Here is a 25,225-nt window from a genome sequence, read left to right on the forward strand (position 1 = left end):
ATAACTTTGATGTTCTGTAGTTGTGTCACTCACATATGTGTGTCTTTCTGTAGTAAGATTGTTTCTTTAGGACTTGGACAACATATGTTCTACCTTTATTATATGCTTTCTTGACTTTCTCCAAGGAATATTGTCTACATCTTCCTCACTGCTCATTTTCTCTGTAGTAATGGCTTGTGGTTTCATGATGAGATTCTTGTCTTCTCCAGTGATTATGAAGAATGTAGATTTTGCTTCTGGCTATGATGGAACAGATTGAAGCAGACCAAAACTCCTGCTGAGAATAACTAGAAAAGCCTGATTTAAAAAAAAAAATCTATATGAAGGCATTGGTAAGTTGCCAAGGCAACCGGGACTTCAGACATTTGTGGATTCTTGGCAAAGGGAGAGTGCAGCTATTAAGAGGCAGAAAAACCAGCAGAGCTTTTCAGGGGGCTGGGGATATAAAAAATTGTAGTTCAGGGCTGCCAAGGCAACCAGAACTTGAGAGGCCAAGATATCCGAGAGAAGGGGGTGCGTCCCCCCTCCACCTGCTTTTTTTCTCTTGAGGCATTTGCTGATTCTTAATCTATGCAGGGTAAAAGGCTAATAGGTTTCACAAAAAGCTACTGAAAAGCAAAGCGCTTTTTAGCAGTTCTTCAGTGTTGAGGAGAAAAAAGTTCAGGACCTTCTAAGGAAGGCAAGCAGCCTTGGTAAACACCCTCAGTTGGACCATTGGAAGCCTACAAACTAGGGTAGAACTAGCTTTACAAGCTTTACAAAGACTGCAGCCAGCCTTGAATCAGCTCCTGATTGGACTGGGAGGTGATCTGCCCTCATTCTAACTGCTTGTCAGAGAACATGGTGAATCCTCTGTAGGAGTATCATCCAGAACCTCTACAGTTTTCCATACACAATGAATGGCATTCTAACAAAAATTACCAGGTATCTGAAGAAACCAGGCCAGGAATAAAAACAGGCAGTGTAGAAATAGATTCACGGTATCTAGTTATCTGATAATTTATTCAGTCAGTCCCTAATTGAAGGACATTTCCAGTCTTCAGTGTCGAGGGATCTGCAGTGAATATTCTTGTTCATACATCTTTGTGCACATGTATGACACATCTTTAAGATAAATGATGCCCTCGTTAACTCTTGCCTTTATCAAACTTTGGTCTTTGCCAGTCTGATACATAAAAGCGTTTTGGTTTAAAAGATTTTAATATTTTGAATTATGAGTGAAATTGAACAATTTTAATGTTTATAAGTCATCTGAACTTTTTTTTTAAATAAACTGCCTGTTCGTGTCCTTTGCCAATTGTTTTATAGGATCAGGAAGCTTTATTTATTTTAATTATTAAAAAGATAATAAGACATAGTAAGAGCACAGGTCTTAGAGCTGGATTGCCTGGGTTTAAATCATAGGTCTTTCACTTATAGCAGTGTAGGCTTGGGCAAGTTAAATGCTCTGTGCCTCAGTTTTCTCATTTGTGAAATGGGGATAACAGTGTCTCCCCACTGGGGCATTATGAAGATTAAATGAGTTAATAAAGTGCTTAGAAATGGGCCCGGCATAATGTGCTACACAACTGCCAGCCATCATAATGGCCCGAGGGCAAATAGCTAGTAAGTGGGAGTATTCAAAAAAGACCTAGGTCTTGGGACGCCAAGTCCAAAGCTGTTTTTCATTCTGCTGCACTGTTAAGAAGGATTAGAAACTCAAACATAGCCAGGTACCAAGGGACGATTACCTTCAGATTTAAGAGTTGTCAGGATAACATCTTTCCAGTACAGTTCAGTGAGGTCCTTTTTCTATTTTTATATTGAGTGTGGATGCTTTGACAATGAATGGCACTTCATTCCTGAGAGTTTGGTACAATTTGCAAAATGCATGTCTTGTAGTTTGTTTGTTTGCCTTTATTAATAACCAGTCACCTCACCCCAGAGAAAAGCCTTTTTAGGAAGCATCTTTAAGGAAGTGTAGCTGCTCATACAGTTTACATCAGACTGAATGCAATACTCAGCTTAGGTCACTGGCCACAGGTGTGAGTCATTCTTCAGGCATCATGTCTTTAGAGAGTTTCTCTTGCTGTTAAACATAGTAGCAGTCAGTGGACAGACATCAAGAAAGTACTTCAACATTGGATTTATTTACAAATATCAAGATATTCAGCATCTCAATGACACCTGAAGAAGTTGCTAGCATTTCTTTTCTGTGAGGTGAAGGGTGAGTGGTTGTTTCTGTGCTCCTGAAACACTTGAAAATTCCTGTAGAAACTGGTGGAGGAATGGCTGGATTTGGGACTAACTCCTCTGGACTAAGGAATAAGGAGGTAGTGTTGCCTTTTCTGGTTCTTGTGGCATCTTGTTGCCCTGCTTATTATTATTTTTTAAAGAATTTATTCTTTAGAGCTGTTTTAGTTTCACAACAAAATTGAGAAGAAGGTACAGTGACTTCCCTTATACTTCCTACCCCCACACATACATAGCCCCCCCCCCCCCATTAGCAATGTTGTTCACCAGAATGGTAAATTTGTTACCAGGATAAACCTACAACAATATAATCACCCAAAGTCCATAGTTTATCTTAGGTTTCACTCATGGTGTACATTCTGTGGATTTTGACAAGTGTATAGTGACATATAATCATCATTATAACATTATACAGAGTATTTTCACTGCCCTAAGAATCCTCTATGCTCTACCTACACTCCTCCATCCCTGGCAACATTTGGTGAATGTAAACTGGTATTCCATTCCTACCCCTGCCCATTTCCTTTTACTCTCAAATAAGTCAAGGCGTAGTAAGATTTCAGTCAGGACGTGGAGTTCCTACTAGGTCTTAGATATGAACTTTAAGATATCTTAATAAATATCCCAAAGTGAATTTAGCTTTTCATATAATACATGAATCAAAGCAGCTGGATCATTATCTTTGTTTCTTAGAAATTGTTGCAAATCAGACTAAACCACAGCTTTATCTCACTAACACCAGAGACAATTTTACAGTTATTGGATTGTACTGAATGCCACTCTCCTGGCTGAAATCATTACATTCATTTGATCCTCACGATAGTCTGGATAGGTATTATTCTGACTTTACAGAAGAGGAAGTTGAGATTGGCTTATCCAAGGCTCTGGAAGCTTTTAAGTTGGGGATCGAACTTTTAGCTTTGTATTATTTACACTGTATAATGAAGATGTTTAAGCTCTTTGGACATTTTGTCCTAAATGTCAGCAAGAACCATTTTAGAGAAGCAGATTTTCCAACAGTAAGTAAAAATTATCATTTCTACCAGGCTATCATTAAAATATTTTTGGTCCCTTGTGTTGGATAGTAGACTTATTTATAAGCCTGAATAAGATTATGCTCCTCCTTATGTTGCTCCCCAAATACAAATAAAGATTTTGAATTTTTGTAGATGAGAAGAATCTTATACTTTGCACCAAAAGAAGCTATGATAGAATTTGTTATTACATCTTGGTCTGAGGAAGGTCTTTCCAAATATGATACAAAATGCAGAAACCATAAAAGAGAAATGATTAATATAATTACATAAAAATAACCACTATAAGTAGTGGAGACAAATGATAAACTAGGATAAGGATTGCTATTCAAGTGACATAAGGCTAATTTTCCTTACATAGAGAGAGCTTTAACAAAGCAAGAAGAAAAAGTTAACTCAGGGGGAGTAAAGGAAATTCATGTACCTTTCATGTCAAAGAAAATGTAAGTTACTCAAACATAAAAAGTACTCAACTTTACTCATAAAATAACTATAATGTACATAAAATTTCACCTGTTACATTGGCAAAGCTAAAAAGTTTCAATACTCGCTGTGTTGGAAAAGGTGTGAGAAAATGACACTTGGATTCATTGCTGGTGGGACTATAAATCAGTACAGGCTTTATGAAGGAGGAAGAGCCATTTGGGATTGTCTGCCGGAACTGCAACATGGTCTTTTACCCCAGCAATTCTGATTCCAACAATGTCATCTACGGATATACTTGCAGGCATGCAAGGTCATTCCTTATAGCATTGTTGTAATAGTCTCTGGAGATTTAAACTCACCTTGGTATCTGTGTTTTGGTCCTCCTCTTTATTCTTAGTATTAATTTGTCTTCTCTCTTTTTTTTCTTAGCCAGTTTTACTGGAGGTTGGTTGATCGGTCATTCCATAGTACCATGTAGAAAATGTTAGAATCAGCCAGGTTGTTAGTTTTAATCAGCAGAAATCTATTCTGGCAAATTTAAGCAGAAAAGGAATTTATTGAGAAACAGTATTGGATAAACCACAATAATCAGCCAAGTAGCTAGAAAACGTGACTTGGAAAGTAGCTAGGATCCAAGAGCAAAGTCTATAATTCTTTGAAAATTTTTGAAACTTCTTTGTGACTTAGTGTATTTTTAATTGTTCTTTGTTTACTTTAAGGAATATATATATTCTGTTCATTGGGTGCACACATACATATAAATAAGATCAGGTTTGTTAATTTTATTCAGTTTTTCTATATTTTTAATAACTTGGTCTGCCTGATCTAATTATGGTGTGTCAAGTTTTCTTACCATTATTTTAGATTTATTAATTTCTCCTTATATTAGTTTTTGCTGTGATGTATGTTCATATAAGTTCATGATTATTATATCTTCTTGATGGGTTGCGTTTTTAATCATTACGTAATTTCTCTCTTTATTATTAATGCTTTTCTCTTGGTTTTGCTATGTACTAAGGTCTGTGGCCTTGAATAAGTCATTAACCTTTCATTTGCCTTATTGTAAAATGTGTATAATACCTACCTTATAAAGTTTCTGTGATGTTTCACTGAGAAAATATGGATGAAGTCTCTTACATGTAATAGGTTCAACATAAATGGATTGAAAGTATTTTTTTGCCTTAAGAGTTTTGCTTTTCCTTCCCTCCTTCCCCTTTTAAAGCATCTAATTTGAAATACCATTTGCCTAGAGTTGGAAATGTGCCTAAAGAATATGATTAAAATAGTCATCAGGACTTTTTTTTTTCAGTGGGTGAAGGTAATGGAATTTTTTATCCCCCAAACCCAGGGTCTAACATTTGTCTTACACTTGGCAGATCTTTAAGCCACTGTTTTCCGCATTTGGGTTAGGTGCAATATTTCTAAGTATTGCCCACATTTCTCAGGTGTACTCAATAAAAGTCTAAAATAGTTGAGACAACTGAAAAAGGACAAAAGTCAACTTTTTGAGGAGCCTACTTTTCTACAACAAATATTTATCAACCTCAATGGGATGTAGAGTTATTAGTAAGTCAAAATAAATACTGTTTCAATCACTAAATATACATAGAGGTATATAGAGGTGTCATCTGCATTTAAGGAGGTAGAAGTATGTGTACTTTCCCTTCCTTTTTGATAGCATTTAGGACTTAACCTTTTATTCCTGTTCTTAACTTGGATTTTTATCATCTGTTTATATAACCAACATGTCTTGTTTGCCTTCTGTGGGCCTGGATATCTTGGATTTAAAAATAGAGAGAAAGGGGAAAAAACAATTTCAGCTGAGAAAACAGCATAAAAGATTTAAAACTATGATATATATATATTGTAACTAGATAGTCAAGGGCTGAGAGAGACTGTGCTTTAGAAAGCTAAGGTTATGCTCAAGACTCTGGAGAACCTTCAATGACAAGTTGAAGAGTTTTGACTTTATTCTGTAGGCAGATCAAAACCACTGACGAGTTTGAGGACAAAAAGATCAGGGTATATACTGAAAATATTTACGGATTGTGTACAGGAACATACTCTAATGGCAGTGTTGAAAAGGAAATAGAAAAATATAGTACTATGAATAAAACTTCAGCTCATTTAAAAGGTTACTTGGTAACACTGAACTGAAAGCTTTAAATACAGTTTTTTCCTTGAGGGTCTTTTAATATGTTACTTTACCAGTGAGGCCCTTCCAGACCATTCCATAAAAAATAATCTCTTTCATCCCACATTTAATTTCCTCCATAGCACTTAGTACCGCAAGTTGTATTATATACATGCATTTATTTTGATTATTTATTTACTGTATGTTTCCGTTCACAAGACGGTAAACTTCATGAGAGCAAGGACTTAATTTTTTCAGTGCTTCTCCCCAGTGCTTAGAACTGTGCCTGGTTCACACCCTTTAACACGTATTTGTTAAATAAATTAATACATTTTCAAATTAAGATGACCACAATTTTTAATGTAGTTTATAATGTGTGGACAGCAATAGAACAAAGTGTTGGTTCCTTCCTAGAAAATCCTGTTAAAAAGTGTCGTCTTTTCTTTCTTCCAGAGTTTATATTCAGAACACCAATCAAATTAAGCAAGCCTGGGGAACTTCGTGAGGAATACGAAAGCCTGAGAAAGGTATAGTATACATATTATGATGCCATTCATTTTCTTAAAGTAAATAGAAATAATGACATCAAAGAAAGTTTGATTTACTTTGGGAGTTTGATTTACCTAGGGGTTTTTAAATTTACAAAGCAGAGCGTGTCTTTTTGCACACTACCTTCTATCAGCAATTAGATTCTGTAGCTATAATGGAAGTGGAGTAAAACTTAACTAAGAACCCCTTTGAATCTGTCCTTTCAAAGGTGAAAATTTAGCTCATAGTGCCTGTTACACTTCTGCTGCAGTTAACTGGCCACCAAGAGTGATATTCTTGGCATTTAGGTATTAGTTAAAAGCTAACATTTATTTAATAATAGCTTATATTATTTTTCCTTATCTTGCAAGGTTCTTCTAATTACATGTAACTGGTATTATCTTTTTTCGCTTTCACTCTGTTAAGTACTCCAGAAGAACTGTAATTTAGGCAAGTGAGGGTGTAGTGGATTATTGTAATTTCCTAGAGAATGTTTACTGTTGTGAAAGCTTTTAGTTGTGTCCACATTATCTTATTCTTTTTTTTTTTTTAAATATGCAAGCGGGGTTTATTAGTGATACATTCTTAGGGAAGAGAATGGGCCTAGCTGAGGTGGGGGAGAGAGGGAAAGGGAGAGGGAGAGTGAGAGAGAGAGTACACCTGGGCGAGAAAGCTGGCTCAAAAATGGCGAGAGAGTTCTTGTCTCAAGGACTTAACCACATTATCTTATTCTTGATGTTTTCAAGCTAATTGTCTAGGAATCACTTAGACAATTGACTTCAAAAAGGCTGGTAGTAAGAAGTGTGTTACCAGATTCTTATCATCCTTCCCCAGCCCTCTTCCTGTAGCACCATCCCTTACCCACCTTCATAAATGATTAGATAATCATTCTACACGTGGATATTTAATATTTTATAAAGGTAAGTAATCCACTTAATCTGAATCAGATATCTTCATAAAACAGAGGGGAGGCAATGACATTATTGTAGCATTTTATACTGAATGAAAAAATCAGTATTAACAAGGTCATGTTAACGAGAAAAGATAATAGAAAACTGCTTAATTACATTCTTTGACCCTTTTTAAATGAGCGTCAAATATTGACTTGGGTCCTCGTGCTCCTTTTATATTGGTATTGTGATATTTTTTTTGTTCGTTTTTTGAAAAAACATTTACAAAGCCTTTTTTCTATATTGTAAGAAATTATTCTTAGGACCACATCAAAGGAACCACAGATTCCTCTTAAATAAAATTCCAGAATATGCTGATCCTTAATTCTAATATATCTTTTCAGAACTTGGAGAGTATGGACATTTTAAAGCTCTCAGCTTAAAGATAAAGAGGAAACAAGGACTTGGAAGTAGAAAAATGAGGCAAAGCAGAAGGCATAGTAAGAGTAGAGATTTTTATAAGCCTTGGGAGAGAGGAGAAACCTTGGGGAACTGTACTTTTGTTCCTCCTAGGAGGGAGGAACAGGAAGATGGTTTTAAAAGGGACTGATGATATAATGTTATTGAGTGAAGCTAGGACAGTCTCATCCTGTATAAAATGGATTGGGTTTGCAAAACAGTCACCTGTGTTATTTGGGTTAAATAAAAGTTAGTTATAGGTCCCTCTCCCAGGATTAACCCAAGTACCCAAGTTAATCCTGCATCCATTGTACAACTTGGAAATTGGAAATTCAAGTCATAAAATCAGAAGTTACTAATGTGGCACATCCATATGTTGGAATACTGTTTAGCAATGACAAGGAATGAACCACTGATACATGGTACCACATGGGTGAACCTCAAAAAGATGCTAAGTGAAAGAAGCCACATACAAGAGACTACATATTGTATGATTCCATTTATAAAAAATATCTAGAATAGGCAAATGTGTAGAGACACACAGTAGATTAATGGTTGATTGGAGCAGGGGGTGGGAATGGGGATTAGCAGTAAATGGGTATGAGTGATTTTATTATAGGCGTGAAGATTTCTGAAAACTGATTTAAGGTGTGTCCCACAACTTAGTAAATTTACTAAAAATCGTTAAATTATAATTCATCCATTGAAATGGATGAATTATATAATGGGTAAAATACACCTCAATAAAGTTGTAAAAAATATTAAAAGACACTAGACATTTGTATGGAGAACTTGATAGAGAAAAAGATGTCTCTCAGAATGCACATTTTCTGAAACAAAACAAAGTAAATATATAATTATCTGGATGAATCTTTAGGGGAGGAAGGTCTTTAAAAGTTTCTACTGAGCAAGGGATGGTAAGTGGAAATCAACTCTACAGAACTCATCATTACTAATTTGATGTGTAACATACTACTAATATACTATTTATTTAGTATACTTTTATTATTTTGTATAAGTGGCAGTACAGACCTTTATAAAGGCTATAAAAAGTTAGTAATAAATTTTATTCCCTTAATTCTAGTTCTTTTAAAAGATGTTTACTTAATAATCATAATTTTCTAACCTGTGGGGTAGTGTTATGCTTATTGGGATTACTATGAGTTTCTACATTTTGATTCTATGAATAGGTTTATATTTCTAAATATGTTTAAAATTTTCTTCTTGCCATGTGTTATAGTTGTCTTTTGTAAATAAGAAAAAATAACACAGGAAATGCAGAACAAAATGTGAAAATTCTTATTTCCCACTCTCTTCCTCAGAGGTAACTGGTATCAACAATTTGGTGTATATCTTAGATCCTTTATCTACTTACACACACACACACACACACACACACACACACACACACACACACACACTTTAGTCTTTCTCAGTATAAATGAGATCATGGTGTGCATTCATTTATTCATCATGTCCCTACTGTGTGCCAGGTAGCGGGGATACAGTGCTGAAGAAGACACCCAGGGTTCTTGCCCTCAGGGAGATTCCATTCTAGTGGGGAAGACAGACAATAAATAAACAAACACATATTTAATATATATTAATAAGACAGGAAAAGGAGTTTAGGAGAGTGGAAGGGAAACTTGAGGAGACACAAAAAGACTGTTTTATGTTTTAGATAGAATGATCAGGAAAGATCTCTCAGAGAAGGCAACACTTGAGTTGTGACCTGAAAGAAATGAGGGAGCAAAGTAAAGGTATGAGGAAAGAGCATTCCAGGCAAAGGGAGCAGCAAATGCACATGCCCTGAGACAGAAACAAGTTTGGTCCGCTCAAGGAACAACGTGACTGGAGCTGAGTGCAAATGGTGGGTGGGAGGGTAGTGTGGGGATTTGGGAGGAGATGAGCTGGGAGAGATAGAAGGGCCAGATCAAAGAAGGCCTAGTTGACCTGGTAAGGAACCTAAATTCATTTTAACTGTGACAGGAAGCTAGTAATACTATCTGGCTTACACTTTTAAAAGGTCTCCGGTTGCTGTGTGAGGAATAAACTGTAATGAGCCTAGGAGTTAGGAATTCTACAGAAGGTGCCAAAAAAATGTATATACATTTTAAGAAAGGAAAACTTATTAAAATTGTAATACTCAATATATACCGATAACAAAAGATGAATACAAGTCACGTTTGACTTCTGCAATTACAAGAGGTGTTCAAAGTGGTTACCATCAGCGTCCAGACACTTCTGATTACGGAGAACTGCTTGAGCAACGTTGACCAAAGTGTCCACTTGTATACATTTTTTGGCACCCCTGGTATTTACTATGAGTAGTAGAAACCCCAAAATAATGACTCAAACAAATTAGCAGTTTTATTTTTCTCAAGTAATAACAACAACAAAAAAAATGGAGGTAAGTAGTCTAGAGCTGATATGGCAGCTCTGACATCAGGGATTCAGGCTACTTTGGTCTTTCTGTTTAGACATCTTCAAGTGTGCCTGTCTCACTGTGGTGTAAATTGGCTAATCCTCTAGAATCACATCTAGACAAGCACACGTCAGCTAAATTGGATCCTTTTAAAGAGCTTTCTCCGAAGCCCCACCCAGTGACTTCACCTTTATTTTATAGTCCAGTGTCACAGACTTCCTTTAGGTGGCAGGGAGGCTGGGAAGCGTAGTGTTTTAGCTGGGTACATTAACTTCCAAGTAAAATCACAGTTCTCTTATTGGAATGGAAATAAGACCGAGTTGGACACTTTTGGAGTAAGCAATGTGTTGGGTTTAACGAGGGTTAGGATTTTGCCAGAATATGTCCGATGGAGAAATGCAGTAGACTTGAAGATGGATACAAACAAGTTGTTACAGTTTTGGACCATGGTTATTTAAGGAGGGAAGAGGTATATGGTGGACAGTGAAAGAGTCACATAGCCAATGGACTGGATATTTTGATGGTGATAAAGAATTGTAAAAGTAGGGCTACTAGCACACAAGTAAAGTTTGAAAGCTAGGAAGTGGTGGTCTAAATGTGAGAGGCTTAAAAGTGAGACCGGGAGGTAGTTTACCATGTTTCCCCAAAAATAAGACCTAGCTGGACAATCAGCTCTAATGTGTCTTTTGGAGCAAACATTAATATAAGACCCGGTATTTTATATTACATTAATTACATTATATTAATTATATTGTATTATATTATATAAGATCTGATCTTATAGTAAAATAAGACCAGGTCTTATATTAATGTTTGCTCCAAAAGACGCATTAGAGCTGATTGTTTGGCTAGGTCTTATTTTCGGGAAAACACAGTAGTTATTGGACATGAGAAGGTTTAGGGTATGATCACGGGAATAGATAACTAAAGTAGGATGGAAGAAAAGATTTATGTAGAAGGAAGTGAAGGAACTGGGAGAACATACTGATATTGAAATCTTCAGGAATGATCACTGGAGTAATTGGAGAGAAACTTAGATGATAAGTTTTTCTGTGAATTAGGGGAATTGACAGACAGGTAGGTAGGTGACTGCCAGAGAGAGGTGTGGGGGTTACAGTCTGATGATAAATACTTCAAATGAGCTAGGATTTTTTAGGAATAATATGATCTATCATGTAACTTGCTTTTTTTCACTAACAGTATGATTTTTTGGGGGAGGGGAAGGAGCTTTCATACAGATACTTTTTCATCCTGAGTGATATTTCATAGTATGGATGAGGCATAATTCACTTAACCATTCCATTATCATCGGTCATTTAAATTGTTTCCCATTTCCCCCAATTTAAAAGAGATACTGCACTGAACACACATGAACATATGTGAACAAACACCTCCTTTAGGTTAATTCCTAGAAGTGAAAGTGCAGGGTCAAATGGTATATACACTTTGTATGTTGGTGGATATCAACAAATTACCTTTAAAAAAGACTTTTCCAATTTATTCTCTCACCAGCAGTAAAAGAGAGTCCCTTTTTTTCAAATCCTTGCCAAACCATTATCATTATTTTTAATATTTTGCTAATGTGCTGGATAAAATGATAAATCATTTTTTTTCAGGTTTTAAGTATTTATTTACAAAGTTCTTACTACAACTGCTTTTAAAATATAGCAGTAAAGAGTCATTTACTATTTAAAAGAGGCACATATATTGATATCTCCTTATTTTAATTTACATTTCCCTGATTACTAGAGAGAAGGAGCATCTTACGTTTCTGGTTATTATATGTTTTCTGCTTTTTATAACCTTTAGATATGAAAACCAATTCTATCTTTTGGGTATTTTTTATTTTGACTGCTAATGGCATGCTTTTTCTGTTTCTTTTCTGTGCTTTTATAGATGTAGTCTATGAAAAAGAAGTTTTCTGACATTTTATGAGGTTTTAAGTGGAGGGAGGATATTAGCATTTACTCAGTCTTCCATCTTGCTACATTGCTTAAGGAATCATTCTTGAAAAAAAAATGTGTGTGTGTACAACACGTACACACACACTTTTTTTTTAATTCTTTTTTTTATTAGTTTCAGGTACACAAAACAATGCAATAGTTAGACATTTCACTCCTCACAAAGTGATAACCCCCTCCCCCCTAACCTACACATTCTTGTTATATTCTTGTCTTGAAATGAAAAAACTTGGGGGGAGAAATTATTTCAATATTGATTTCATTTTATATTTCCATTTTATATGAGATTGTTAGTCATGTTTGTCTTTTGAAATAATAGATTCATCTCTATTAAGTTCTATTTATTTGTTGGATTAAACTTATTTACACCATTATTTCTTCTGCTTATAGACTTTGTTAGGTGCTTAACTTTGACCACGTGGTTAAATAATAGTTGCTTTATGTTAGAGTTGGGAACCTATGATCCAGCATGCTCTGGTTTGTCTTCTTTGAATCCCTGGTGTCTGGAAAGTTGAAGGTAGGGGGAAAAACAGACTTAGCTTCTAGACTGCTTATTTCCCTGGTTTCTATAGTGGGAAAGATGAACTGCTTTCGATAATTCTGTGGATCACATGAGTGGTTTAGGTTTTCTCTGAATTGGTTTACTGACCTATCCATTTTCTTTTTTCTCCCTCTCTACTTTCGTTTTTGAAGAGTATTTTCTCCCCATTGCTGGCTAAATTATTCAGGTAGTAAGCATGCAGTTCTTAGTCCTTAGAGTGCCCAGTAATCAGATACGGTCAATGAGTTGCTGAAGTGAATAATATCTCTATAAGGCAGACGTTAACTTTTGTGAAGGAATTTTTCAAAGGTAAGTAAACTTTCAGGACCTAATTATCTATGAAATTATATATCTTTAAAGTCCCTTTTATTGTCTTTCTGCCATGAACTTTAAAATATAATGTACTTCATTCACACATAAACATTTCACTTAAATCTCACTGGCTATGCAATGCATCATGAGTTGAAGGTTGAGCTGGCCTTACTCCCCGCCCCATTTTTAAAGTTTACTTATTTTACCTGGTAAGTTTAAAATATGTTCTGTCACATTGCAAGAAGCAGCAGATTATTTGCTTGTTTATATAAATTTTTTTCCTATTAGATTGTAAAATCTTTCAAGATGGATCTGTTTAGTCTCTTTAACTCTCCACTGCATCTAATGTAATATCTTGGACAGAGGTATTCATCAAATGCTGACTGAATTGAATTGTTGCTCACGTAGTTGCAGAGCCCCTTCTTTTAAGAGAAATGACTTGTGTAAGGACATACAGCTGGCTCATGATAGGACTCGATATATTTTGATATATTTTAAGATTTCTAGAGGTTTTTTTTGCTACATTTGTTTTTCTTTCTTCTTCCTCTGAAATGTTATTACGTAATCTTTGAGGGAATGCTGACTTTTGCATGTATTGACTGACATGCCTCTTTCTGGAACCAGAAAATCTCCTAGTACATCTTTAACAGCAGATAAGCTACATAGTACTAAGAAAGAAAAACTCAAAAGAATAAGTTTTAATTTTGACTGCATGGATTCTCAAAATCTAAAAATGTTAAACATGGTTTTTTTTCCTTTTGCTGCTAACAACTACCCAGGTGAGGAGAAACAACTTTACCAAGTCATGAGCCTTTTAAAGAAAATAACACATTTTGTAAATTCAAAACATGATCAAATTCAATTAGAATAGCAGGTTATTCAGGTTATTTCTGCAATGTGCTGTCTTTCCTTGTATCTCATTTATGAGAGGAGAGGATCAGTAGTTGTAAGATTACAGTATTAGTGTAATATTTGTATGGTGTAGAGAATAATTTAAATGAAATCATTTCAATGCTACTTGAAAGCCAGACTAGAGAATTTTCTAGAAGCAGTTGCAACTCTTTTGTCTCTAGTACAAAATAAAATATTTTGTCAAAATATTTGATGAGGGTTTTAGTAAATTAAAATAGCTTTATTTTTATAAAATGTTTATGAAAATAAGAATTATAAATGCTATGAAAGAAGTAAGTTCAAATTGTAAAAAGATTTAAAGGGAAATTTACCAGTAATCCTGCCAATCAATAACCATATTTAAATTTTTATCATAAACTTAAGCTTAAGACCTTTTACAAAATAGACTTGGGATCACAGTATATACAGAGGGTGCCAAAAAAATGTATACACATTTTAAGAAAGGAAAAATCTATATTAAAATTAACGCTGACGGTAAGGTAAGTATATGTGTTTTATTCTAAACTCTAAGGATGGCTAGTTAACATCTGAAGTACTATTAGGTTGGTGCAAAAGTAGTTGCGGTTTTTGCAGTTGTTTTTAACCTTTTAAATTGCAATTACTTTTGCACCAACATAATAATAGGGAATACACACTCTTGAGTAGTAGCATTTAAAAGACTAATCTGAACCTTCACTGCATAGGCTCCTGTGAGCTCTTCAATTATTTCTGTAATCACTGAGTACCAAGTGAGGTTTGTTGACTAGCATAATGGACGTTATAAATGATTTCTAAATTTCTGATTTTTGCAATATTCAGACAAACAGAAGTTGAGAGCAATAAAATGAACCCCTGTATACCCATCACCCAGATTCTACAGTTATGAATGTAAATAATTTTTCATGGTGAAGTATTTTTCAAGACGTGGATTAATTACAACTATTGTACAGGCATCTATGCTCTTGCATGAACAGGATTTAAGAATTTAGTGAGCTCAATAGCAAGTTCCTTCCATGGAACATTGCCCTACGGGTAAGAATTCTGTTTGGCTGTGTGTTTAACTATAAGTGGAAAACTCACCTACCTGATTCTGACCAGATTAGTTGAATCCTGCTTCATTCAAACAGGCTTTGAATGAACCTGCCATGCAAGATGTTTGTTGTAGTATCTAAAATGACAGAAAACTAGATGGAACTTCATGATACTTATAGAATAGGTTATGACTTGCAAAAAAAATTTTAAGGGGTATAAAATATATGTAGCATAAAATTTGCCATTTTAACCATTTTAAGTGTACAGTTCAGTAGGCTTAAATAAATTCACAATGTTGTACAACCATCACTGCTATCTTTTTCCAAAAGTTTTTCATCACTCCAAACAGAAACTCTGTACCCTTGAATCAGTATCTCCCCATTCCACCATCCCCGCAGCCCGTGGTAACCTAACCTACTTTTTACTTCTACAAATTTGCCTATTATAGATATATAAGTGAAATCATACAGTATTTGTCCTTTTGTGTCTGGCTTATTTCACTTGGCACAATGTTTTCAAGATTCATCCACACTGTAGCATGTTTTAGTACTTCATTTCTTTTTCATGGCTGAATATTATTCCATTGTATGTATATATCACATTTTGATGGACACAGGTTGTTTTCACTTTTTGGCTGTTGTGAGTAATGCTGCAGTGAACACTGGCATACAAATATTTGAGTCCATTTTGAGTTCTTTTGGGTTACTGTATTTTGCCATGTATAATACGCTCCTGTGTGTAATGTGCACCCACGTTTTGGGCCCAAACTTTCGGGGAAAAAGTCTTTCATTTTAATTTTTTAATTCAAATTTTTATTTGTTTACATCTAGGTACTTGTTTTTGTTTACATCTAGGTACTTGTATTGTAAAGGAATTTTAGCATTTATTTTTTAACATTATGGTACAAGAAATTTTATGTAACAAATAATTACAAAACACATGAACAGATACGAGGTACAAGAAATTTTATGTACCGGTAACAAATTTATGATATTTAGCATCATGGATGGGCAAGAACTCTTCGTATTTGCAAGTTCGTCATAAATTCAACAAAACTGATTATCGTATTCCAGGGTCTTTTGCATATGAATACCATTATTGATTTCTAGAGTTACACTTTTAACTCATAAGCATAAATAAAAGAATTAAAAACATTTATATAGATATGGAATTAGTACTACCTATGTATCATGTGCATCCTTATTTTTCCCTCACAAATTTGGGCCAAAAAGTGTGCATTATACACGGCAAAATACGGTATACACCCAGGAGTGGAATTGCTGGGTTGCACAATAATTGTAATTTTTTGAGAAATCGTCAAACTGTTTTCCACAGCAGTTGCACCATTTTACATTCCTACCAGCAGTGTATAAGGATTCCAGTTTCTCCACATTCTTGCTAGCACTTGTTTTTTTTTTTTTTAAATAGTCATCCAGTGGATATCTCATTGTAGTTTTGATTTGTATTTCTCTAATGAACAATGATGTTGAGCATCTTTTCATGTGCCTATTGAGTTTTTGCACTTCTTTGGAGAACTGTCTATTCAGGTCCTTTGTTCAGTCTTGAATTGGGTTGTCTTTTTGTTGTTGAGTTGTAAGAGTTCTTTATGTATTGTGAATATTGAATCCTTATACTATATACTGGGGATGTCAAAAAAATGTATACAAGTGGACACTTAGTGTTGCTTAAGTAGTAGTTTGCTATAATCAGAAGTGTCTGGACACTGATGGTAACCACTTTGAGCACCTTTTGTTAAGAGCAGAAGTTAAACGTCACTTGTATTCATCTTTTGTTACTTGAGTAACAAATATATTGAGTTATATATTGAGTATTACAATTTTAATAGTTTTCCTTTCTTCAAATGTGTATGCATTCTTTTGGCACCCTCTGTATATGATTTGCAAATATTTTCTTGCATTCTATAGGTTGTCTTCAATTTTTTTGTTAATGTCCTTTGCACATAAGGTTTTAGTTTTTATGAAGTCCAGATTATCTGTTTTTTCTTTTGTTGCATGTGCTTTTCTGTTTGGCTTTTTCACTCAGCATAATTTACTTGAGATTCATTCACTTTGTGGCATGTATCAATGGTTTATTCTTTTGTATTACTGAGTAGTATTTCACCATATGGTTTTGTCAGTTTGTTTTATCTATTTTGCCTGTTGATAGACATTTGAGTTGTTTTCAGTTCTTGGCTATTACAAATAAAACTGCTATGAACATTCACGTACTAGTCTTCATAGAGATGTTTCCTTTTTACTTAGGTAAGTACTTAGGTCTGAAATGTCTGGATCATGTGGTAGGTGTATGTTTTAGTTTTTTAAGAAACTCCCAAACTTTTCCAAAGTGATTTTACTATTTTAATTCCTACCAATAGTGTATGAAAGTTCTGGTTTCTCTCAGTCTTTGCCAACATTTGGTATGGTCAGTCTTTTTAATTTCAGCAATTCTAATTGGTATGTAGTGGTATCTTATTGTCGTTTTAATTTGCATTTCCCTAATGACTAATGATGTTAAGCATCTTTTCATGTGTTTATTTGCCTTTTGTGTGTATTCTTTAGTTTAATGTCCGCTCAAACGTTTTGCTTTGTTTTTTTTTTTAAAGTGAGTCATGTATTTTGAGATTTTTACATATTCTGGATACAAGTGTTTTATCAGGTATATGCTTTGCAGATATTTTTCTCTCACTCTGAGTTAGTCTTTTCATTCTCTTATAGTCCTTTGAAGAGAAGTTTTTAATTTTCAAAATTACAGTTTATACATTTTTCCCTTTGTGCATGTGTACTTTTGGTGTTATATCTAAAAATTCTTTGCCAGCTCAAGGTCACAAAGATTTTCTCCTATGTTTTCCTCTGGAAGTTTTATAGGTTTAGGCTTTATGTTTAGGTCTATGATTAATTTTGACTTAATTTTTATCTAGCGTGGGGTAGAGATCCAATTTCCTTTCTGTGCTTATGGATATCTCAGTTGTTCCAGCACCATTTGTTGAAAAGACGCTCTTGTCCACTGGAATTTCTTTGCACCTTTATCAAAAATCAGTTATCCATATACTTGTGAGTTTACCTCTAGGCTGTATATTCTATTTGTACCATTGATCTATTTGTTTATTTTTACACCAATACCATGCTGTCTTGATTATTGTAGCTTTATAATAAGTCTTGAAATCTGGTAGTGTTAATCTTCCAACTTTGTTCTTCTTTTTCAAAGTTATTTTGGCTATTCTTGGTTTTCTGTATATCAACCTCAATTTTAGTATCATCTCACCAATTTCTACAAAAAAGCCTGCTGGGATTTTGATTGGGATTGCACTGAATCTATAGATCAATTTGGGGAGAACTGACATCTCGATAATATTGAATTTTCAGACCCATCAACATGGGTCTGATTTATTTATTTAGGTCTTCTTGAATTCTCTCAACAATGTTTTGTGGATTTCAGTTTCCACATCTTTTGTCAGATTTATCTTAAGTATTTTACATTTTTTGATGTTACTATAAATGGCATATAAAAATTTTCCATTTCTAATTGTTCATGTGAGTATATAAAATACAACTGATTTTTATATTTTGATATTCTATCCTACAACCTTGCCAAACTCATTTAGTAGTTCTAATAGCTTTTTTGTAGATTCTATGGATTTTGTGCATGGATGATTATGTTGTCTTCAAATTATGACTATTATTATTGGAGGACTTTACTACCAGATTTCAAGACTTACATAATACTAGTCATCAAGATAGTGTGTATTAGCATAAGGAAAAGGCATATAGATCAATGGAATAGAATATAGTCCTGGAACAGACCCACTTATATATAGTCAGTTAATATTCACAAAGGCACAAAAGTAATTAATTCAGTGGCAAAACAGTAGTCTTTTCAACAATGGTGCTGGAACAAACTGAATATCCTATGAATAAGTAAAAGTGAATCTTGATCTCTGCTGTATACAATATACAAAAATTAATTCAGAATGTATCATAGATTAAATGTAAAAACAAAAACTATGCAGAAGGAAACACAGAAGAAAAAAATTTTTGACCTTGAGGTAGGCAAAGATTTTCTAGACAGGAGCACAAAAAATCCTAATAACTGAAATAAAAATTGATATATTAGACTTTATCACAGTTAAAAACTTCTACTTATTAAGGAAATAAAAAGGCAAAGACAGGGAGAATGTAGTCTCAAAATGGATATCTAACAATGGACTTATATCCAGCATTTATAAAGAACTCTTGCACCTAAGTAGTAAGGTTAAAAAAATAGGGTAAAAGGTTTGAACAGATACTTCACAAAAGAAGATATGCTACTAAGCACATGAAAAGACACTCAGCATAATTAGCCAGCAGGGAAATAGTTATTAAACCCCAGTGGGGTATCACCTTACATACTCCAGAGTGGCTAAAATTAAAAGGCTAACAATTCCGCATGTGAGAATGTGAATCACCTGGAACTCTCACGCATGGCTAGTTGGAATATACAGGCACACTCCATTTTATTGCACTACCCTTTATTGTACTTCACAGATGTTGTGTTTTTTAAAAACTGAAGGCAAGACTCTCCAGCAAAAACAGTACAACTCACTTAATTGTGATTCTTGCTTTATTGTGCTGGCCTGGAACCCACCCACAATATCTCTGAGGTATGCTGGTAAAGTGGTATAACCACCATGGGAAACGTTTTGGCAGTTGCTTTATTAATTTAAACATATACTTACTGTGTGATCCAGCAATTCCTCTTATAGCTATTTTACCCAAGCAAAATAAAAACATCTGTCCACAAAAAGACATGAATGTTCATAGCAGAATGTTCTTAACAGCCCACAACTAAATACAACCCAAATGTCCAACACTTGAATGGATATGCAAACTGTGGTATATTCATATAATGGAATATCAATCATCCATAAAAGGAATATCTTAATAATAAACTCAGTAGCATGATGAATCTCAAAAATATGTTGAGTGAATGAAGGCTGACACAAAGGAATATCACTGTATGATTTTATAATAGGCAAAACTAATCCGTAGTCATAGTTATCAGATTAGGGGTTGCAGAGGCCAGAACGGTCTGGGAGATTGATTGCTAGTGGGCTTGAGGGGGCTTTCTTGAGTGGTAAACATGTTCTATATCTCGATTAGGGAGATGGTTACATAGGTATATACATTTGTCAAAACTCATTGAGCTATACATTCTGTATGTGTTCGTTTTATCATATGTAGATTAAGTCTTCCCGTAGTTGATTTTTAAAAAAATCAATTCTTATTGTAGATCTAAATGTGAAAGGTCAAATAATAAGCTCCTAAAAGATAACATGGGAGAATTTCTTAAAAAGGATATAAAAAGCACTAACATTAAATTAAACTGCATTAAAATCTGGAACTTCGTATCTTCAAAAGGTACTACAAGGAGAGTAAAAAAGGCAAATTACTGTGTTAGAGGGGGGAAAAAAGTATATGTATACACACACACGTATATGTATTTTGTAGAGTAGCCCCCCTTTATTTGTGGGGGATATGTTCCAAGAACCCCAGTGGATGCCTGAAACTGCAGATAGTACTGAACCGTAATACATTGTTTTTTCCTATACATACACACTTATGAAAAAGTTTATATATCAGGCACAGTAAGAGATTAACAACAATAACTAGTAATAAAATAGAACAATTATAACAATAAAATAAGTGTTACTTGAACACAAGCACTGTGAGATCCCAACAATCAATCTGATGTGGCTACTAACTGACTAACAGGTGAGGAGCTATACAGGAGCATATACTGGACAAAGGGATGATTCACATCCTGGGCGGGACAGAGCAGGACAGTGTGAGACTTCATCGTGTTACTCAGAACCACACGAAATTTCAAACTTACGAATTGTTTACTTCTGGAATTTTCCATTTACCATTTTAGACCATGGTTGACTGTGGGTAACAGAAACTGCATAAAGCAAAACTGTAGATAAAGGGGGGACTACTGTATGTATATGTATGGTTTTTTTTTCCCTTGAAAATTGCCTCATATCCAAAAAAATATAAATAACTCTTACAAATTACTCGGGGAAAAGCCCAAATATCTAAAAGGAAAAAGGAGAACTTTGTAAATAGGCACTTCATAAAAGAGGATTTCCAGATAGTAAACATACGAAAAGCTGCTCTATGTCTTTAGTCAGAAGAGAAATGCAAATTGAAGTCATAATGCAGTACAAATATAGACTCACTGGACTGTCTGAAATAGACAAATAGTGATGAGTGTTAACAAATGTGAGAACAACTGTCATTCTGCCACACTAGGGCATGGGAATGTAACTTGTACAACCAGTGTGGAAAACTGGCAGCATACCCATACCTTATGACTAAACAGTTTCTTTTCTAGAATATATCCCACAGAAAAGCATGTGTGTCAGGATACATATTCACAACTGTTCATAGCAGTTTATGTGCAAATAGCCAAAAATTAGTAACTACTCAAATATCCATCAGCGATAGAATGGTTGAATTGTTTTGTAGTCAAGCAATGGGATACTATAAAACAAGGAGAAAGAAACTGTATGTACCTACCTGGATGCATCTCACAAATAGAATGGAGACTGAAGGAAGAGAGATTTAATACACATACAAGATTCCACTTATATAAAATTCAGAAATAGTAAAATGATTTTTTTAGTGTTGGAAACTGGGATTGTGGTTACTTTTGGGTGAGAAGTAGGCACAAGGGGTACTGGTAACATACCAGTTTTTTGATCTGGGTGGTGGTTATGTGGATATGCTAATTTTGTATAATTTATCATGCTTTACAGTTATGATTTGTACATTTTCTGGGTATAACACTTTGATTTTTTAAAGTTTATTTTTAAAAATTAGGGCAAAGTAAAGATATTTTTAGGAAAAAATTGCATGGTATTATTAGTAGTGTGACTGAGTATGAGATTACAGAAGTCAGTAGTTTTTCTCTAGTAATTAGTATCTGAAAGGGAAGCAATAAAGTCACTGCGCTTACAGTAGTGGGCAGCTTCATGGTTACAGCCTGAGATGCTCTTGTTTGAGCTCCTGCTGCTCGCCTCTTGCCTCTCAGTCCTACAGCTTCTCTGTTGTTGCTGCTGCAGTGCCCACCGTGGGAACGTACTCCAGTCCTACAAACCAGTGTGAGGGGATTTAACACCCGTGGAACAAGCTTTAGTCAGTGGGAGGTGGGAGTCAATAGATACATGCTTCCCTTTTTCTCCTGTCTCTGACAGTCTTGAGATGCATTTCTTAGTTTCTCATTTTGTCCTCTGTAGCCAATGATTGGGCCAGTTGTCGCACCCCGTTTATTGGGTGTCTTTTCTTGTTATGCTACTCCATCCTTAACTCCTGCTCCCCAATAAAGTATTCATACATAAGCCTTCTTATCAGACTCAGCTCAGTCCACCATCTAGCCCAAAATGTCAGTAATGCTGATGTCGAGAAACCCTGGTATCTGAAGCCACTGGCTTGTTTTAAAATTCAAGCTCTTCAATATTCAATCACTGTGACTTTGGGAAATAACCACTGAGTGTTGATTTTTGTGTCTATAAAATGATAATGATAGATACAAACAGAGCCCTTAAGGATTAAATGAGGTAAGCTCTATAAATGCAATGCCTGGGACATAGAAGAGTTTAATAAATAATAGCTATTGATATTTCTTACTAGAGTTTATATGCTACTTTCTGAGGTTCTCAGAGGCATTTTTCCCTGAGTATAAAAACTCTTTCCTAGAGACCAAGTTCTCAAGTCCTTATAAATAACCACAAAAAAATAACTTCTGCAGAATTGAGTATAGAGAAAACAGCAACATGATTCATGTGAGGATTTAAATGGATATACGGATTTTTCAGTTGTGTAAACTTTTAGCTTTAAGATGATGCTGTGTTAGCAGACACTCAGCCTTGCAATGAAAAGGTGGTTTTGCCGGCAACACAAGTCTGTTGTTATAAACTTTGAGAACAGCAATAAACATTATTAGGAGGCTGAAGGATACATTCTAAAACACTTAGGAAAGCCCAAACAAGAACACAAGAACACAAGAGAAGAGGAAGAAAAGCAAATCCATAACCAAGGAGAAAGCAAACGTGAAGTCTATGCTAACTGCCCACGTGAAAGATCAATGCCTTTTAATGATCTTATTGATCACTTAATGATCTTTTAATGATCTCACTTACGTACATAATATGTAAATTCCATTAAGCACTAAACAAGTTAACACTAAAATATGTAAAACAGAAAATTTAATAGTTTTTTTAAAATAGGAAAAAGTATATATATATAGTTGGGCGCTATCCTGTGCATTTAGGATGTTTAGTAGCAATCCCTGGCCTCTAGCCACTAGATGCTAGAACACACACCTCCCCACCCCTAAGTTGTGACAACCAAGTGTCTGCAGACATTGCCAGATGTACCCTGAGAGGCAAGATCACTAGTCGGACTGCGATAAATCTTAATTTGAATTCCAGCACTAGGGCTATGACTCTGTGAATTTGAGCACATTACCTTACTCTTAAACTTTAGTTTCCTTAAGTGAGATAAGGTATGTACTGGTATAGGGCTTAGCGCAGCACCTGACACAAATAGTTCAATATAACAATTATTGCTAAACCCAGTTCTCTTTTGTGCCACTCGGTCTCTCCATCCTCTAAAAGTGAAATGCCCTTGTGTGTAGCCTGTGGTCAAGTCGTTAAACAAGAATTTCTCAGTAAGATTATTAAAAGGCATCGATCTTTCCTGTGGGCAGTTAGCATAGACTTCACATTTGCTTTCTCCCTGGCTATGGATTTGCTTTTCTTCCTTTTGTGTTCTTGTTTGACTTGGGCAGAGGTGGGAGTACCTTATTTCATTTGAATCTGCTCCTGACATTACATTGTGTATGGTGTTCTTTAAATATTCATAACCTCTTGAATTAGACTTAATGTGTTAAAGACTAGTTCAGGCTTACAGGAATCAGACCTGTAGAAATTGGAAAGGTAAGATTAAATCTTTATTGTTGTTTTGTTTTTTTCACCGAGGCAACAACCAATTAAAGTATTTATTTTTTAGCTTTATTTTTTTGCAAGTATTTTGCAAATGTTAGTAGCCTGTAATTGCTTTGATACATATTATGTCATTTAAATTTTATTAAAACCCTGGGCAATGAAAAGAGAATAACAGATTAGGAAAGGGAACTCTTGATGTACTGTAAGTACACAGCAAGACACTACATTAAGTACTTTATTATCTCATTTACTTATAGCACTATTTGCAAAGTAAGTAGCATTATCCCTGTTTTGTAGGTGAGCATATGATGGTTTATTTGCCAAAGATCATATAGCTGGTAAATAAGTGACAGAACCACTAGAACCCAGGTTTTTATTCCCAAACCTATCTTGTTTTCGTAATGCCATGCACCTCCCCCAAATGAGGAGCATATGCCTTTGCCTTAAATTTCTTCGTAGGTCATGTATCTTGACCTATTCTCTGAATCACAAAATAGCATAAATTGTAGGAACTGTGATCAGTCATTTTTTTCTGTTACTACTAGTGCTACAAACCTGTCTTCCCTAGCCCAACTTCTCTGGCCCTGTGGCCTCCATCTCTGCTGCTCTTCTGGTCCAATACATTTGTATCTGGCTTATGGGAATAAGAAAGATTTTAGGTTCAACCTTTTTTGGCTAAATGAACAAATTATTTTTTGATTATGTGTATTATCTTATTTTATGGGTTCATATTGCTCAAGAATTCAGAGCAGTTAAATCTTAAGCCATGAAGGGTAGGTTTGGCAAGAGTCAAGTAAAAGCAAACATTAAAAATTAAGAGGCCTTTATATCTAATAAGGAAAATAGTATCAAAACTGCCATGTGATCTGTTTGTTCTCATAGACACTTAACGAAAGATGTTTTTAAGTCAATAATTGCCTAAAACTCTACTGTCTTGGTATGATTTGCAATTTTAGCTGAGAGAAGAAAAGTTACAAGACGAGAAAACCTCTGAAGATCAAATCCACAAGCTGTTACCAGAGGATACAGAAACAGGGAAAAGGAAAATGGATGAACAGAAAAAAAGAGATGAACCACTAGTACTGAAAACAAATCTGGAACGTGTAAGTAGATCATCTTTTTGATGGACATCTGCCTCAGAATCAGTAATTAGCCCAGGTGGCATGGATCTGCAAAACCAGTAACAGTCATTGACTATGCAGCTTAAGAGTAGTCAGGAACTTAGTGTCCAGATGAGAGCTGGAGAAAATAATTTATGAATGGGACAGTGAGACTTGTGTGGAAAGATTAAGGGAACAGTGGGGAAAAGGATTGGAGGAAAAACCTAGTATACTACTTGTCGTAAGTTTTATGTGTGTATTGTCATTTTGACTTATG

The 25,225-nt window shown here is 34.8% G+C and overlaps 1 protein-coding gene across 1 annotated transcript in view; it reads left to right on the plus strand.

The window, feature by feature from the left end:
• Positions 1 to 25,225, plus strand: part of RNF169 (ring finger protein 169) — a 76,659-nt gene that overhangs the window by 21,567 nt on the left and 29,867 nt on the right. Inside the window, exons 2-3 of the mRNA XM_033120352.1 lie at positions 6,280 to 6,353; positions 24,805 to 24,951. Coding sequence (XP_032976243.1) covers positions 6,280 to 6,353; positions 24,805 to 24,951 — 221 coding nt within the window. The remainder of the gene's footprint in view (positions 1 to 6,279; positions 6,354 to 24,804; positions 24,952 to 25,225) is intronic.

This window comes from Rhinolophus ferrumequinum, chromosome 11 (genome assembly GCF_004115265.2).
Source record: "Rhinolophus ferrumequinum isolate MPI-CBG mRhiFer1 chromosome 11, mRhiFer1_v1.p, whole genome shotgun sequence".
Classification (NCBI taxonomy): Eukaryota; Metazoa; Chordata; class Mammalia; order Chiroptera; family Rhinolophidae; genus Rhinolophus; species Rhinolophus ferrumequinum.